Source organism: Penicillium angulare, assembly GCF_028827245.1.
Source record: "Penicillium angulare strain IBT 27051 chromosome Unknown utg000003l_segment0_segment0, whole genome shotgun sequence".
Taxonomy (NCBI): domain Eukaryota; kingdom Fungi; phylum Ascomycota; class Eurotiomycetes; order Eurotiales; family Aspergillaceae; genus Penicillium; species Penicillium angulare.
The window spans coordinates 4106787-4122488 of NW_026623162.1; the positions used below are offsets into that span (position 1 = coordinate 4106787).

Here is a 15702-nt window from a genome sequence, read left to right on the forward strand (position 1 = left end):
AGTTGAGTATATTAACCTATTGATACATATCCAAAAGGGCTGGTCTTAAGGTGGAACAAAGTGTCACTCCGAAGCACAAACCGGGGAAGCTTGACACAGCTTGAATAAAATCAGGCGGACTAGCGTGGCAGAACTTCCCCGGTTCAAGACACTGAACCAACCAACCCTCACATTGTCATTCACGATTGTTAACACTGGTTCTTGGCTTTGTTTGTGCAGTTGTTGGAGGAATAGCTATGTTTGAGCATACGTTCTCTCATTGATAAATTTGAGTTTGATTGCATCATGCCGTCCACGAAACAACAACGTGCTCGTCGCCAGACTGCGCCATCGGGCCCGCCGCGGAAGCCAACTGCCAGCGAAACACAGTCGCGCCTCGAGCCAACAGAGGAGCAGTCACCAGGGCTTCTACATTGGAGCATACCTGCCTGGAACAATGAATTGGAGTTTTCGCAGTGGCTTAATGAGGTCAAAGATGATTTGGTTGAGGAGAGCTATGACCAGTACCAGTAAGTGCAGTTCAACGTGGGGCCAATACTATTAAGGCTAATCTGGACTTTTCCTCGCTACTAGAACCTACCTCGACGAACTACAACAATCGAAGGAGCACATTGATGAGATCTTGATGAACACATTAACCCTACTTGACGACTTATCTAGCATATCCGAGTCCTTCAAATCCGTGGAGTCGCAGACGTCCAACTTCGAGAAACAATGTGAGGGGCTACTCACTGCCCAGAGGCGAGACACGAAGCTTGCAAACGGAATTCAGAATAACTTGCATTACTATGACTTCTTGGACCCTGCATCACGGCGCCTGAATGCGCCAGGTGCTGGTAATACTGTGCGAGACAGGGAGTTCTCTGATATGCTTCGGCGCCTGGATGTGTGTTTGGATTACATGGAAACTCACGTATGTAACATGTGGCGATCTGAATATGGGACGGGCCCTGCTAATACAATCTTTAGTCCGAACAAAAAGAGGCAGAGGTCTATCGTTCTAGATATCGGCTTCTGCTAACCCGTGCACTGACTCTCATCCGCGGCAACTTCGTGGCTTCACTTAAAGATATCTATCAGAATGTCTCGAAGAAAGTTTCAGACCAAAGCCTAAATGACACTGCTTTATCAGCACTTCTGTATGCCAAATTTAGGATTGGCGCACCCGAATTGAAGCAAATCGGAGTGGAGATCCAGAAAAGAGCCGTGCCACCGCTGAATCCAGACCAGAACAATGAAGCCGAATACCAGAGTTTGATGAACGAATTACACAGCAACTATGCAGCAACTAGAGCCCGTCTAATTGTCCCGCTTGTTCGCAAGAAGCTCGGGGAGATCACGCAAACACCCAGTTCATCGAAAGACTTGGTTTCCTTTGCCCGTGCTAGCATAAGCTACATTCGTGGCGTCTGTTTAGATGAATACGATCTATGGGGAGAATGGTTCCATGGTCAGGGAGGTCTATATGACTTCCTTGAGACTATCTGCGAGCCTCTCTATGACCACCTTCGCCCCCGTATCATCCACGAGACTGACATTGTCAACCTCTGCCAACTTTGCACTCTTCTACAGACTCGATATTTCATGGACCCAGAAGAAGAGCCAGAGCCAAATGATACAAACCAGCTTGACTTTGCCACTTTGATCCAGCCCGCTCTTCAGGATGTTCAAACTCGATTGGTTTTCCGTGCTCAGGCAGTTCTACGTGATGAGATCGAACGATACAAGCCTCGCCCAGAAGATATCGATTACCCAATACACAGCCGACAAGTATCATTGACGGTGACCGATACCCAAATTTCAGGGAGGAAAGACACGACCGCCGATAATATGATCGATATGACAAAAGATGAGACTACAACTGAGAAGGACGGAAAGTGGGACTTTGAGACCCAAACCGCGCTTAAGGGATGGTATCCCACCTTGCGAAAGGCAATTTGGCTTCTTAGCCGAATCTATCGTCTTGTTAATGTGAGCTATTTATATCACTTATAATTCACATTCCAACTAACAAAACTACCCAGTCAACCGTTTTCGATGACCTGGCACATAACATCGTCCACCAAACTACCATCTCCCTTCAAAATGCCAGCACGCTCATTTCCAGCAAAGCCAACGCAGCAGACGGTCAACTTTTCTTAATGGGTCACCTTTTAATCCTAAAACAACAAATCGTCGCATTCGACATTGAATACGTTGCCCCAGAAGTCTCCTTCGACTTCTCTGGCGTCACAAGCACATTCTGGGAACTCCGCGAAAGAGGCGGTCTCTTCAACCCGCGCAACCTCATGCGTCTCGTAGGACACGGCCTAATTCCCCGCGTCGTGGAGAACATGCTCGACGCAAAGGTTGAATTGGACGGCCGGCTTCGCACAGTCATCAATGACTTTATCAACGCATTTGCGGCGCGGATGACCGCTTCTCTACCGGCGAAGTTTGTCGATACAAGAAATCTAGTAACGGGGGAACTTACTCTACCCTCTTGCCGGACTATTGAAAAGGAGGTTCCTGCTCTCAGGAAGATTTTGAATGAGTACATTGATGACACTAGGATGAAGGAGACGCTTGTTGGGGCGGTGCAGGATCGCACGATCCAGATTTACGAGGACTTTATAGAGAAGTATGCTGCTTCTGAGAAAGGGAAGGGAGTTGCGTTTAATAAGAAGGGCAAGGATCGTGATGATGCCGTTTGGGATCTTGAGACTTTTGCGGAGTGGTGTGAGGGTATTTTCCGTGTTGGGGTTGCGGGTCTACAAGCTGGACAGGTCGATGATGAAGATGACAATCTTTCGAGCTCGACTTCTTAGATCTTCTCTTCTGTCTCCTTGCCCTCTTCTTTGTTGATTTTTTGGGACCTTTCCTTCCCATCTCCCATTGTGAGCGTAGATACCATATGAAACAGCGCAATGTACATCTACTATTACTAATTTTGAATATTGTTTGAATTGCAAAAAAATAATCAAATAAAAAAGGCAATAAAGTGTGCTTCATCCATGTATAATCAGTAAACACTGGGGTCAAATATGTACAAGAAAAAGAAAACGCCATTTCCATAAACGCCTAGGGCCTGAGCCTAATCCACCACGGCTAATCCAGATCCTGATTCCTATTTTCGCTCAAACGAGACAAGAAACTCTTCAGAGTATGTATATGATTCAAGCATAAAAAGAATATAAAGTACGAAAGCGGTTCAAACACATTATCGAGCTCGTGTCATTCAGAGTAAAAAAGATATGCAAAGTCATTCGTTGAGAACCGGCTCTACGATGTGGGCAACCCAATCTTCTTGAACAAGTCCGTGTCGAGGAAGTTATACGTCGGATCCGACTCACAGAAGGGGTGACGAGTGAGTAAAGTAACGGCAGTAGGACGTTCAGCCGAATCACTGTCAGAATGTTAGAATCTGATGCTAAAGTGGAGAGAAAGGGGTGAAAGAGATAGAACATACACAGTGAAACAGTCATACATGAAGCTAAGAGCCGCAATTGAAGCTGTTTTACTAACATCATCCGGAATAGGAGGAGCCTGGCCAAGACTACCAAGTTTGAAGATGGCACCAATGGCCTCTTCTTTGCTCCAAGGACGACGACCAGCAAACATTTCCAATACCACACAGCCAAGGGACCAGATATCGACCTTGGCACTGTAGCCCTGGCCTTGGGATTGGATAACTTCAGGAGCCATCCAGAAGACCGAGCCTTGCATGGAGTTACTTGAATCATTGCCGTAGATATCATCTGTTTTCTTGGAGATACCGAAATCTGAAATCTTGCAAGTTCCATCCAGATCCAAGAGAATGTTGTCTGCTTTCAAGTCTCGGTGGAGAATGCCCTTGTCGTGCAAGTAGGCTAGACCACCGAGTGTCTGTCTGGTAAGAGATTTCACAACACATTCCTCGAATTTTCCATGCTTCCGAAGACAACTGCCAACGGAACCACCAGAAATATATTCGAGATAGATAGAGATTGAAGTTTCGCCTCGCTCGCAACCCAGGTACTGCACGATATTAGGGTGTTCAAGATGCTGCATAGTGTCGATTTCTTGATCGAGAGCGCCAACCATCTCTTTGATACGGTCACGGTCTGACCCTGCAATACGGGCATTGATCTCAACTTGCTTCACTGCCAAAACCTCACCATTGTCTGCGTTCATGCCGAGGTAAACCCGACCATAAGTACCTTTACCAATAAGCTGACCACGGATGATACGGAAGGTAGGCTGGCGCTGAGGGACAGTGCCACTTGGTTCGGGCTGGGGAGTACTTTGCTGCGGGATGGGGTCCAATCGGCTGATACGACTTCCAGGCTTAGGGCTGATTTGCATAATTTTGGCGCCGAACATCTTGGTACTCTTGCGGCGTAGCATGCCCGATTTCTGGGGCCCCCCAGCACTCACGCTCTTGGTTCGATGAGAATCACGCGCCACCTGTCGAATCGATTTGGTCCTTCCAAGACCACCGCCACCATTACCACCTGCACCTCCACTTTGATTAATAAATCTAGTAGCGACCGCCTTGGATCCAGCCTGTGGTCGCATTGTTGAGGTATCATCCCCATAGAGAGCAGTTGGATCATTCCTGGATGAAGGTATAGGAGGTGGGTGCTCTGATCTGCCTTTCGCAGTTGAGTCATCCACATGATTTGGCTTGGAGCTTGGAGACGCTGGTTCATCTAGATAAGGAGCATCCAGATCAACACCTGGGAAGAAGCTGTCCAGATTGTCAATGACGCCCTCGACAGCAGGTCTGCTAGCCCAAACGTCGTCATTGACAAATGATTTTCTTTTCTCGGCCTTCTCATCAATAGGTGAGACGTCATTATAGAATGTTCTAGGGTCTTTGCTGCCGGATGCCTCCCCGCCAGAACTCTCAGGATTGACCGAAGCTGCGAAGCTAACCCTAGGTCCTTTTTGGTTCGCACGAACAGTATCATTCGGCGCCTCGACCTCGGGTTCATCTTCTTGGTTCTTGTTTGTTAGAGGAACCATAAAGAGACCATCATCAGATTCATCATCGGAACCGGAATCCTCCGCTGGTTGTGGAGTGCGTTGAAAGGAAACTTCTTTCTCTTCAAACACAAACTCCGGCCCGAATGACTTGCGAGATTGCAAAGATGGCCTCCGAGATGGCTCAGAAGGTGATTCTTCTGAAAATTTGGGCCCATTCTGAGAAGATTCTGCTGGGGAAGTTTGGTCAGCGTGTACACTTGACATAAAAAAAAATCTCTTTTAAGAGCACCGGAAGCTTTATGTAACTGGAACTTACCCCATGTCGTTCTGCTAGAAGCTGTGTCCGCCGAGCCCAATGTTGGTGGCCTGTCAGACTCTGAGCTAGCACTGTCACGGTTGGCGGAGGATGGAGTAGAAGAAGCGTTGACGGAAGTGGCTGGTGTACCAATGGCACTTGTTATGCGGCCAATGCTAGTAAGCGCGGCCCCCAGGCCATGGGTTTGGGGAGGCTTTCGAAGAGAATTGACTTTAGTAAGAGTGTTCGATTCATTCGGAGCAACGGGTGGTTTTCGGAAAGGCACCAGGCTTTCCGGCTTTTTGTCATCATAGGGAGATGTCTTCTTTTCTTCAAACGGCGAAACGCGACGTTTGTCGAAGTCAATGACCTTCGTACTTCTGTATCCATTTTCTCCATATGAACCCTCCAGGGGCATTTGAGGAGAAGGAGGGGGAGGAAGTCTCGAAATATGGTTCTCCTCTTGTTTACGTTCCACCTCGCGTTTGTATGCCTCATGGCGAGCGAACAAATCATCCTTAAGGGGGTCCACTTGAGCCCCATTTGAAGTGCCGGAAGCTTTAAGAGTCGGTTGCCGGGAGGTGGAGAAAGGCGAAGTAGGTATATTCTGAGTCTGCGGGGAGATTCTCGCGTCATCAGCCAGAGGCTTCCGAATTATCGGGCTGTGTAGGGCCGTAGGTGACAGAGCCGGCTTGTCATGTTGGCCTGTGGAGATCGAAACCCCAAGACCATCCATAGGGGATGGGCGAGTTTTCTGGGTTCCCTTCACAAATAATAGTTTCAGAGCACGTTGCGCATCGGACTTGCCTTGGCGAAAACGCAACAGAGAGTCATCATTCAAAGGCTCATCGTGATCGGTCTGGCCGGGCTCAGTAAGATACATCTGAGCATTGCCCAAATCCAAGAGTCCGAGCTTTTTACATATGCTCGTGCGTAAATTGCCCGGTGTTTCCATTTCTGTGGCATCAATCAAACGGAAGTTCTCGTTATCCACCGTGACCATTATCCATTTTTTGGCTTTGGTTGGTGAGCGCTCGCTCAGGGACAAGTCACTAGTATTGAAATTGGGCGTGGAATATGGGATATAATGATGTTCTCCAGGGCTTGGTGGTTCCAGGTCAGACTCCCTAGGCGATGGGTGACTAGAGTCGGTTCCTTTGGTCCTCTTTCTGAGCCGATCAAACCGATCAAAGAATCCTTTACTATGTTCCCTGGCAGATATATTTTCCGCGGTGTATGGTCGTTGGGAATCCTGAGGCGAGGAGCGAGGACCATCGCCCTGTTTGCGATGCTCGTAGTATCGGCCTGCAATTGCGGAGGAGGGTCCTCGAGTCCCAGGTATGGAATCGGTGCTGTTTCCACGAGAATGCTCATATCTGAGTGGCAAGTCCCCAGAAGACGACGGCGCCGGACCACTATAGGGTGAAGCGAACTGTGCTGCGGGACTGCCGCTCTTGGGACTATTTCCAGCCCGAAGATTGGAACCTCCAAGGGTAGTAGAGCTTGGGAAGGTGCCTTCTTCATTAGAGATTGAGGGACTCTGCCGACGATGATCGTTAAGAGCGCTGCTTAATGTGTTGCGTGAGAATTCTGACCGTCCGGAAGTCTCTCGCAGAGGAGACTCGTAGGGCGAGCCATGACCAGTGGGGTTCGGCTGGGTGAAGGAGCGTGTCCCGGAGTTCTGTTTAGAGCTTTGAGCGGGAGCTAGCTGCTCTGAAGTAATGTCGTTTGTCCCCTCTATAGCCGAGCGGGGTTCACGAATAAAAGTGCCAGATCCAGTATCGAGGATTGGGGGCTCCTGACGTAGAGGAGTGGATATCGATGAATCCGGGGCTCCATCATGAAGAAGACGAATGAGTCTTCGAATTCGTAGACCTTCATCACGTTCAATGCGTTCGCGCTTCGGATCCCACCCAGTACCATTTCGGACACACTCCTTCGCTAATTGAGGGTATACAACCTGATGAATTTTGCCAAGATTTCCGCGTCCACCAGAGGCGAGACCCAGTTCTAGAAATTCCGCGCCCTGGAGCTCAAGTGTTCTGAAGGTATCCTGCCAGTCTTTTGAGAATTGGTTTTTAGCCAGCCAGAGAAGAACCTTCTCCAAGGGCCATTGAGCTGCAGCCTCACTCGGTGATAGCCCACCTAGTGACGCGCCGCTAGTGTTATGACGGTGGCTTGGTGACTTGTTGAGATCAGGTCCCTGGTTGTTTGGCTGCGGCGATGGATTCACATGCTCATTGGACAGTTCGTGGAAATTGCCATGAACGGAAAAAGGCTGTGCAGGCCGCCCGGACGGAGTTTGTGGATTATAGGCCGCTGCTTCAGCGTATACCGGTGCGCCATTAGGCCGCTGTGTATACGGGTCATAGACAGCCCGCCCGTGCGAAGGCTCATACAATGGAGGGAAACCGCCGAGCGTTTCATTTCCAGGAACGTAAGTTGCCGATGTTAGGGGCAGTTCTCCAGGCATATAAGGTGCTGAGGGGTTGTAAGAGGTGTCCACGCCTGTGAAGCTGGCTGGCTTATACGGAAGATGCTGTGGGTGAGCTTGCGGGTGGGCTTGAGGATGAGCCGGTGGTGACATTGTATAGCCTGAGGTCATAACCTGGCGCGCATAGGCCGGCTGCTGCCATTGCTGGGTATATCCCGTTTGAACCAGCGGAGGGCGTGGAGGGGGCGGAGGAAATCCAACATTAACATGCTGGACTTGCGCCGGGACTCGAGGAGGAGGAGGGGGTGGGATCGGTTGGAAATACTGCTGTCGCTGGCCGTCCATTGTGAACAGTGCCTTTACTCAAAGCTGGGTCGAGTTCAGTGCACAGTCAGCGTCGCGGACGGTGGACCGCTGAAGGAAAGTAAACAAATTTGAGTATTTCGTCGCTAATATAATCCACATCACAACTGTTATAATGATCTTCCGGCTTTGCAGTGAGAGATTCTGTGAAACGTCGGTCGGCGCCCAATATGTTATTGCCAGCTGGGTGGAGATAAATATTCCGATCGTAGGGCTGATGATGCTGAGAACAAATGGCGCTGTCGAATTTCGGAATCCTTGTCCCAATAATTGATTAGGGTTTCGAGAAGGATAAAACATCAATCGAGTAGTGCGCAGGAAAGGAATACTTCGATGCGTCCGGTCGGAAAACAGCCAACCATGAGAGGTTGGACTCGATCCTGGGGGCAAGGACAACATGGTTAGCCAACTGGGGGCAAAAGGAAGAGGTGTGAGAGGGCGATCCCCCTCCGATCGTAACATCGGAAGCAAGTGGGAGCGACAGTAAACGCCAGCCACCCGGGACTCGAGAAGAATTTTGATTAATTCCATGCAACCGCGAGGCCAGACTTACCGAGACGAGATCGCAGGGATGACAAACGAGAGTCGTATACGAAACGAAGGGAGATTGATATCTTCACAGCCTTGATGCTCTCTTTTTCGGGCCCCAAGGCGCTTGAGATCGTCACGTGGGCCCGCTCTGGAGTGGAGATCCGTTAAGTAGTGGCACACGGGTACGGAGTGGACTACTAGTTACTAGCCCTGGAGTAAGTACTACGGAGTACGGAGTAAAATAATTACATCTGCTAGATTGTAAAACAACAGAGGCTTGGTTTCTATCACTATCAATTTCCAGTAAAGTATCCGCTCAATAGGATATGGTATTCTCCATATCTAGCCTTATCTTATGCACCTCAAAACCCACCCAGGAATTCTATACGGAGTGGATAAACCCTTACTACACACCTCCAGGGCTCCCCACGCCGATTTTGGCCCCCAACTTACCCGGGTAAATGCCCCGTCTTGCCATAGGTGGGCCTAGATTGGAGCATTTCGTAACATGACCCCTCCCATAGATTAATATCTCGGTCTCAATAACAGCTGAAACATCATAGCGCCCGGTCTACCCTAAGCTGGTAAGGGCTCAGCGCTTAATACATGCAGCCAAGACAACCCTTTATCTGATGACTTTTTGAAGGAAGAGAAAGAGGGAAGAAAAAAATTAGTTCGAATCTCATTGCTTGTAGTAAGTGGAGTTTTCATGCTGGAATTAAAATAGCTATCACATAGGATAATCTCGGAATGCGAGAACAGAAGATATCCCGATTTAGACCGTTGCGCGCGGGATTGCAGATTTTAGCTTTGGTCGGGAATATCTGCTGGCAAAGAAGACATATGATTGCTACAGGTGGCCTACTCATTGCGCTTGGCCGCAGCTTCGGCGGTCGATTTCAATGCAGCAGGGGCATCGTCGCGAGGCATGTATACCTCAACCAACTAGACGTTGCATTAGTCAAATTCCAAAAACTTCTTCCTTCTGCTTCTCTCCCCTCTTTGCTCTCATAGACTTACCTGAAGATCGTCAGAAACACAAAAGCTTTGGTCAGCAAACAGTTTCAGGAGTTCGTCTCTAGTTTTGATGCGATATCCCTTGTATCCACTCTGGGCCCCGAAGACCTTCGGAATGCCGACGTGGTCCCAAGTCTGGATGTCGTTGTAACTTGCATCCCATCCGTGGATGTATCGTTCGATGGTGTAACCCTCATTGCAAATGACGAAGCTATAGTTGTCCCACAGTTAGATCACGTCTACCTTGAAATGAACACACATATTAGGTTGTGTTTGAGAACTTACATGATAGGATTGAGCTTATTGCGCAACATAGTGCTGATCTCCTGAACAGTCAACTGCAAGCTACCATCTCCAATGAAGAGGATGGTCCGACGGTTCTGCAATTCCTTCGAGGCCAAGGCCGCACCTTGACAGGATCCAAGGGCATACCCGATGCTGCCCCAAAGCACTTGGCTTATTGCTGTAACATTTGCGGGGAATCGTGTGTCCCAGATTCCAAAGTTCGCGGTACCGGTTTCAGTGAGAACCACATCGTTTTCGTTCAACCACTGACCGACTGTTGGCCAAAGCCAGGCGTGTGTGATTGTCTGGCTATTTGAAGTCTGCTCACTCTTGGGAAGCGTATTATTGATCGATGGAGCAGGCGCAGCGTTGAGCTTACCCATCTGCTTGACGACTTTTCGAATGACGCCTTTCATGTTGATATCAGGATACTCTGAATACCGCACTCGAACATAGTTACTATGGAAGTCAATGGTGTTCAGCTGTCCGATACGATAAGTGAATCCCGCTGTATTGAAATCGGATTTTATGGCACCAATGCTGAGAATAAGATCTGACGACTCAACGACCTCTCTCACTCCAGCGTTGGATCCATTGCCTGCGTACACTCCACCGAAGTTCTCGTTTGTCTCGTTCACTGCTCCCTTGCCCATAGGAGTAACGAATGTCGGCAGGCCTGAAGCCTCTACAAGTTCATGAACTTCATCCAAGGCGCGATGTCGAATAGCACAAGCGTCGACCAAGATAATGGGGTTCTTGGCAGCACGGAGGTATTTCAAAACAACATCGACCACATAGTCCTCCTTCTCCGGGTCGTTTGCAGGTGATGATAGGTCAATTGGTGTCTTCAAGCGATCCCCGTTAACCTTGGCGTAAATAATATCTGTAGGAAGGGTCACATAAACGGGACGACTACGAATCCAGCATTCGCGAATCGCACTGTCGATCAGAGTCGCGGCATCTTGGGGGTCATTCAAGCGGGCGACGTAGCAAGAGATTGCGCTGCTCATTTTGGTGAATACATCGAAATCACCGTTTCCGAGGGTGTGGTGGAGCAGCATTCCATCCTTCTGGGATTTGGTTGTTGGTTGACCGACAATATGAACAATCGGGACGAACTCGGAGTAGGCGCCTGCAATAGCATTGACAGCTGATAGCTCGCCCACGCCGAAGGTGGTGATCAAAGCACTAATTCCCTTCACACGCGCATAGCCATCGGCCGCATAACCTAGAAATTAGGTGTTAGAAGCCACTGTGTAATCAATTGAGTTTCTATGCTAGACTCACCTGCGTTGAGCTCATTGCAGTTCCCTACCCAGTCAAGACCGCACTTGGGCAGGTAATCCAATGCAGAGAGATTGTAGTCGCCTGGAACGCCGTGAACTGCACGAATGCCGACCTCATGAAGACGTCGAAAGAGATACTCCGCGACATCCATTGGGTTCTGGAGCTCTTTAGTAGCAATATCGGTGGATGCCATGGTGGAAGAAAGTGTCAGAGTTTAAAAAGAGTGAAGTGGAAAGAACCTTACGCAAATGTATCACGGTGTGAAATCACCCCACCTTGTATGCAAAACAAGGCAACCCGGGAAGTTCGTAGCCGGATATGTCAGCTTGATAGGTACTGATAAAAATAACTTGGAGGTGAGACCTTGAATGAACGACGTCATGCACGTCACGATTAGCCCATTGATGTCACGCCAGAACGTCTAATGCTTTGTTAGTGGTAGAACCACGACCGTACCATCAAACGACCCGAGACACTTATCAAGGCAATTATTGATTCTATCAAAAATCCCTTTGTTTTCATGTCCTCTTACAAAAACTATACACAAAACATGGTACGATAAGCTTTGTGTTGCCGTGAAGCTCGGGGTGGTTGATTGATCCACATGGGATTTGCGCCCGCTAAACCCAATCCAACCACACAAATCTCGTCCGTCTCCCCACTCGTCAGACGCTGGTGCTTTTGGAATGGTGAGACCTTGCCTACATCCTTAGTTTCGATGGCCAGCTCCAACAAAAGAACTATGCCGGGTAACTCAGATAGATCAAACAAACGCAGTAAGGTAGGTTGGGGTGGGAAATTTTCTCATGCTAAGAGACCCAGGTGCATTAGATGCTCGCATCAAATCAAATAAATTCTAACATGTCAGTAGGGCGGCTGGGTCCAGAAGAAGAGTCGAAATGACATTGAAGCTGGAGAAGTCGGCGTTTTCGTGACCTGCGATATTGGTAGAGAGGGTAAATGTGTCGCTGAGGTCACCGATGTCTTCTCACAGGTAAGGCATACAGCTTTGTGATGCGATGCGATGCATGCATCATTTATCCCCGTTTCGCTACAGTTTGCTTATTCAGGCTCTAGATTATTGAGAACTCTGCCAAACCTGCCGCAGAAGAAGATTCGGACTCAGACGATGGTGACATCGAAGCCCAAATTCAAAGAGAGCTTGAGGGTCTAAACCCAACCAAGAAAAAGTCCCGTCCCGTCCAAGCCATGCAGCTTGAGATGCCCTGTGGTATGGCCTTCTCCTCCTTAACTGACGCGGCTAGTGCGCGTCACTCTCGAAAAGCAATACCCCAGTATTAATTCCTATCAGTGATCTTTGCACGACTTAATGATAAGTCAATAGATCCGGTTCAGTTGGTTCACCAGCTATGTCTGGACGCACAGGCCAACCCAGATACAAAAAAGAGTCGATATATCAAGCGCTTGACTCCGGTCACGATGATTAGGAAGACTTTGAGCGTGGATCTAGAAGCCTTCGCGAAGGAAGTTCTCAAGCCACATTTCCATTCCGGTGGCCCTCCGAGAAAGGTAACTTTCGTAACTGCAGCCACCCCATTTTCACGGCTTTCCAGGGTTTCGGGATAGGCCACGCCCATTTCTCAAATCTCTCATTCTATTCGCTACGTGCAGAAGCTAATGTACATGACATCGGAACTAGTATGCCATTCGGCCTTCTGTCCGAGGTAACAACAAATTCAAACGGGATACCATCATCAAGACAGTTGCCGATGTTGTTGGCCCCGAACATCCTGTCGACCTTAAAAACTATGATGTGACAATTCTTGTTGATGTTGTTCAGGTATGATTATTTGATACCTAATCTCAACAATTACTCGTTGACTAACCTTGGATTGCAGAATGTCATTGGAATGAGTGTTGTTGGGAGTGATTATGACCAGTTAAAACGGTACAATATCGCGGAAATTTATGACCCCTCACCAAAAGGAGAAGCTACACCGGCACCACCGAAAGATACCAAGCCTGAGGACCCAGAAAATAAATGAAAGGCCAATAATGCATGAAATTTTTTCATCCTTCACTATTTACCGAATTTGCCGAAGTTCAAGTTGTCAAAGAGTAGTAATCTGGTAGCCTTGCAGGTCCAAATTTGAAGACCAACTAACCATTGCATTGCTATTTGGGTTCGGATCCTGCGCATTCATCAACGTGTGTCTGCTTGGGCCCACTATGTCATCTCAGGCGTTCCAGCGTGAGTGATTTTCTTTTTCTTATGAACTCCACAATACGGGCAGTGTCCAACAGAGTTTAATTTTATTTTATCTTCCTGTTCGGATATCAAATCAAAGCCGAGCACCAACTGTCGATCAATGGGCTAAGGTTCTATTCATACATAGCACGGATACTCGGCAATCGGCATATATCATAGGTTGTCCCACTCACACGAAGCCATCAACCCTTTTTCTCTCCCTCTTTCTTGTAAATCTAATTGTTTGTCTGGACAAGGATTAGGCGAAGTGGGTTTTTGTTTGCTTGATACAACTACGGAGAAGCGAGCCTCTGTAGAGCCTTGTACAGTTAAACAATCGAGGCTACGCCATATGGACCTAGACTTGAAGTATCATCGAGGTTACCATGCACCTATTTAGTCTCCAGGCCCACCACGGCCCCACCTGGAAATTCGGCAAGATGCAGTCGTGATTGGCGGACGCCGCGGTGCACGGGTGCACGGTATCGCTGAGAGCGGGATCCTTAGGCGAGAGTCTCGGTCTTATTCCTTCTTTTATTCCTTTCTTCCATTCTTTTAATTTTAATTTAATTTTATGGCTCATGCTTTCTAAGCTCTGGATCCCATAAGCCATTAATTCTGACATACAGCGATATACCTATTGTTTTCGCCTTTTTGGGAATATTGTCATAGTTAAGATGTCGGCTTGTGGAGACTCGCAGTGGCGCACCCGTCGCTTGTTTACTGAATGAACGAGTCCGGTCCCAGGCATTTTGATCATTAAATGCCAAGTGCATCCACAGTCCCGTATCTCGCGTAGCTTAACCTACTGGAGCGGTATGCTGGAGAAAGGGCCCGTGGCCACTTTCCCTGAAAATCCCAGCGTTACGTGGGCATTCCATGATGGCGGTCTGGTGGCTGCCCCTGTTCTCTAGGCCCACTGGACATTACTGTGGATTTCGACCTGCTTAAAGGTTACGTAGCGAGATCCTGAGAGTCATGGGTTGTTTCGTCTATCTTCTCGGAGCATGGGTCTGATTGTTTATGGACTGTCTAGAGTCGCCTTTCTCTTTCTCTGACATATCTCTCCATAAAACTACATATTATGGGACTCGGAATGCACTCGCTCAATGTGGCTCCAAGATCATCACTCGACTTATTCTCTAAGAGACCTGGTATGGATATCCCCCAAAAATCTAGGAAGGTGGTCTATGCGGACGAATACCAGAGATTCAATGCTGTCATTTCGTTGCTCTTCCCTTCCACAGTTCATGTGCAACAATCGCAGAATATCATCGGTCGAATACACTTCCTGCGTCTTCTTACCCTCTCAAACGGGGTTCGGTTACTTTTAAAAGGCTCACCCTTGCCTGGAACCCCCCTTCTACGACATGAACGTTATTTTCTTGAGACCGAAGCCCGTTTTCTAGCTCTCCTAGGGCAAAGTGCCAACCCATGCATTCCCCAACTCTATCATTATGACTCCCGTGGAAGTGTTCTTGGCTGTGCATACTCAATACGACAGTACATGAAAGGAAGCAGTTTATCAGAAATACAGGATCAAATCACTTCTCAGGAACGCGAAGATGTTGATCGGCACTTAGGGTTTCTGGCAAGCATCATCGGCCAAAACGTTGCCCCGGGATTTGGCTCATTGCAACAAGTAGCCATGGGCACAGGCAAGCGCTCTTGGAGAGAAGTGTTCATCGCCCTTTTTGAAAGTGTTCTTCGTGACGCAGAGGATATGTTCATTCACCTACCTTATGCCGATATCCGCCATGAAGTGAGTCGCCTGTCAAGTGTACTTAGCGAGGTAACTTTGCCCCGTCTTGTGGTTTTGAGATTTGGCCGGCCCTCTCACGTCTTGCTGGACGAGACATCCCACCAACTATCTGGAGTTGTGGACTTTGGAAGTGCCTTTTGGGGTGATATTTTAATGGCTGAGATATTTGAGAATCCCACCCCAGCTGTGCTAGAAGGGGCAGGTCTGCCGTTGAACAGAACTCATGGAGAAGATATTCGTTTGTTGATGTAAGTTTTGATACCAACGCTAACTTTTTTTCATGTTTCTAAATAACTGGATACGGATACTAACGCAAACATCTCAACAGGTATTCATGTTATCGTCTTGTGACAGAAATCACCATACAATATTATCGAAACCGGGAAGAAGAGATAGAATATGATGCTCGTCGGAGACTGTTAGCCAATATTGCGAACATGGTTGTTCTTGAGCCGGTTTAGAAGGGAAAGGAAAAATTATACATACAGATGGATAGCCTTGCATTCTTCAGCGATTATGGTGTTCAAGGTTTTTATTTCAAGTACAGACAACCTATATATCAACCTTGAAAC

General features: G+C 48.2%; 5 protein-coding genes across 5 annotated transcripts; 3 read left to right on the forward strand and 2 right to left on the reverse strand.

Annotated features, from left to right (window-relative positions):
* Positions 1-285: 285 nt before the first annotated feature.
* Positions 286-2807, forward strand: N7478_003670 (Golgi transport complex subunit COG3; the record flags this gene model as incomplete). Its single annotated transcript, XM_056919884.1, has 4 exons — positions 286-509; positions 574-913; positions 970-1971; positions 2025-2807. The coding sequence occupies 4 exons, from the start codon at positions 286-288 to the stop codon at positions 2805-2807; spliced, it is 2349 nt and encodes a 782-aa protein (XP_056783042.1).
* A 454-nt stretch (positions 2808-3261) lies between these two features.
* bck1 (uncharacterized protein) lies at positions 3262-8021 on the reverse strand (the record flags this gene model as incomplete). Its single annotated transcript, XM_056919885.1, has 3 exons — positions 3262-3385; positions 3449-5177; positions 5264-8021. The coding sequence occupies 3 exons, from the start codon at positions 8019-8021 to the stop codon at positions 3262-3264; spliced, it is 4611 nt and encodes a 1536-aa protein (XP_056783043.1).
* Positions 8022-9431: 1410 nt separating this feature from the next.
* Positions 9432-11352, reverse strand: N7478_003672 (alpha-keto acid decarboxylase family protein; the record flags this gene model as incomplete). The annotated part of the gene is made up of 4 exons (XM_056919886.1): positions 9432-9515; positions 9591-9798; positions 9873-11100; positions 11160-11352. The coding sequence occupies 4 exons, from the start codon at positions 11350-11352 to the stop codon at positions 9432-9434; spliced, it is 1713 nt and encodes a 570-aa protein (XP_056783044.1).
* A 549-nt stretch (positions 11353-11901) lies between these two features.
* Positions 11902-13165, forward strand: N7478_003673 (THUMP domain-containing protein; the record flags this gene model as incomplete). Its single annotated transcript, XM_056919887.1, has 6 exons — positions 11902-11940; positions 12031-12153; positions 12237-12423; positions 12472-12689; positions 12820-12960; positions 13019-13165. 6 exons carry the CDS (start codon positions 11902-11904, stop codon positions 13163-13165), a joined length of 855 nt encoding a protein of 284 aa, XP_056783045.1.
* A 1299-nt stretch (positions 13166-14464) lies between these two features.
* N7478_003674 (phosphotransferase family protein) lies at positions 14465-15591 on the forward strand (the record flags this gene model as incomplete). Its single annotated transcript, XM_056919888.1, has 2 exons — positions 14465-15378; positions 15459-15591. 2 exons carry the CDS (start codon positions 14465-14467, stop codon positions 15589-15591), a joined length of 1047 nt encoding a protein of 348 aa, XP_056783046.1.
* Positions 15592-15702: the final 111 nt, after the last annotated feature.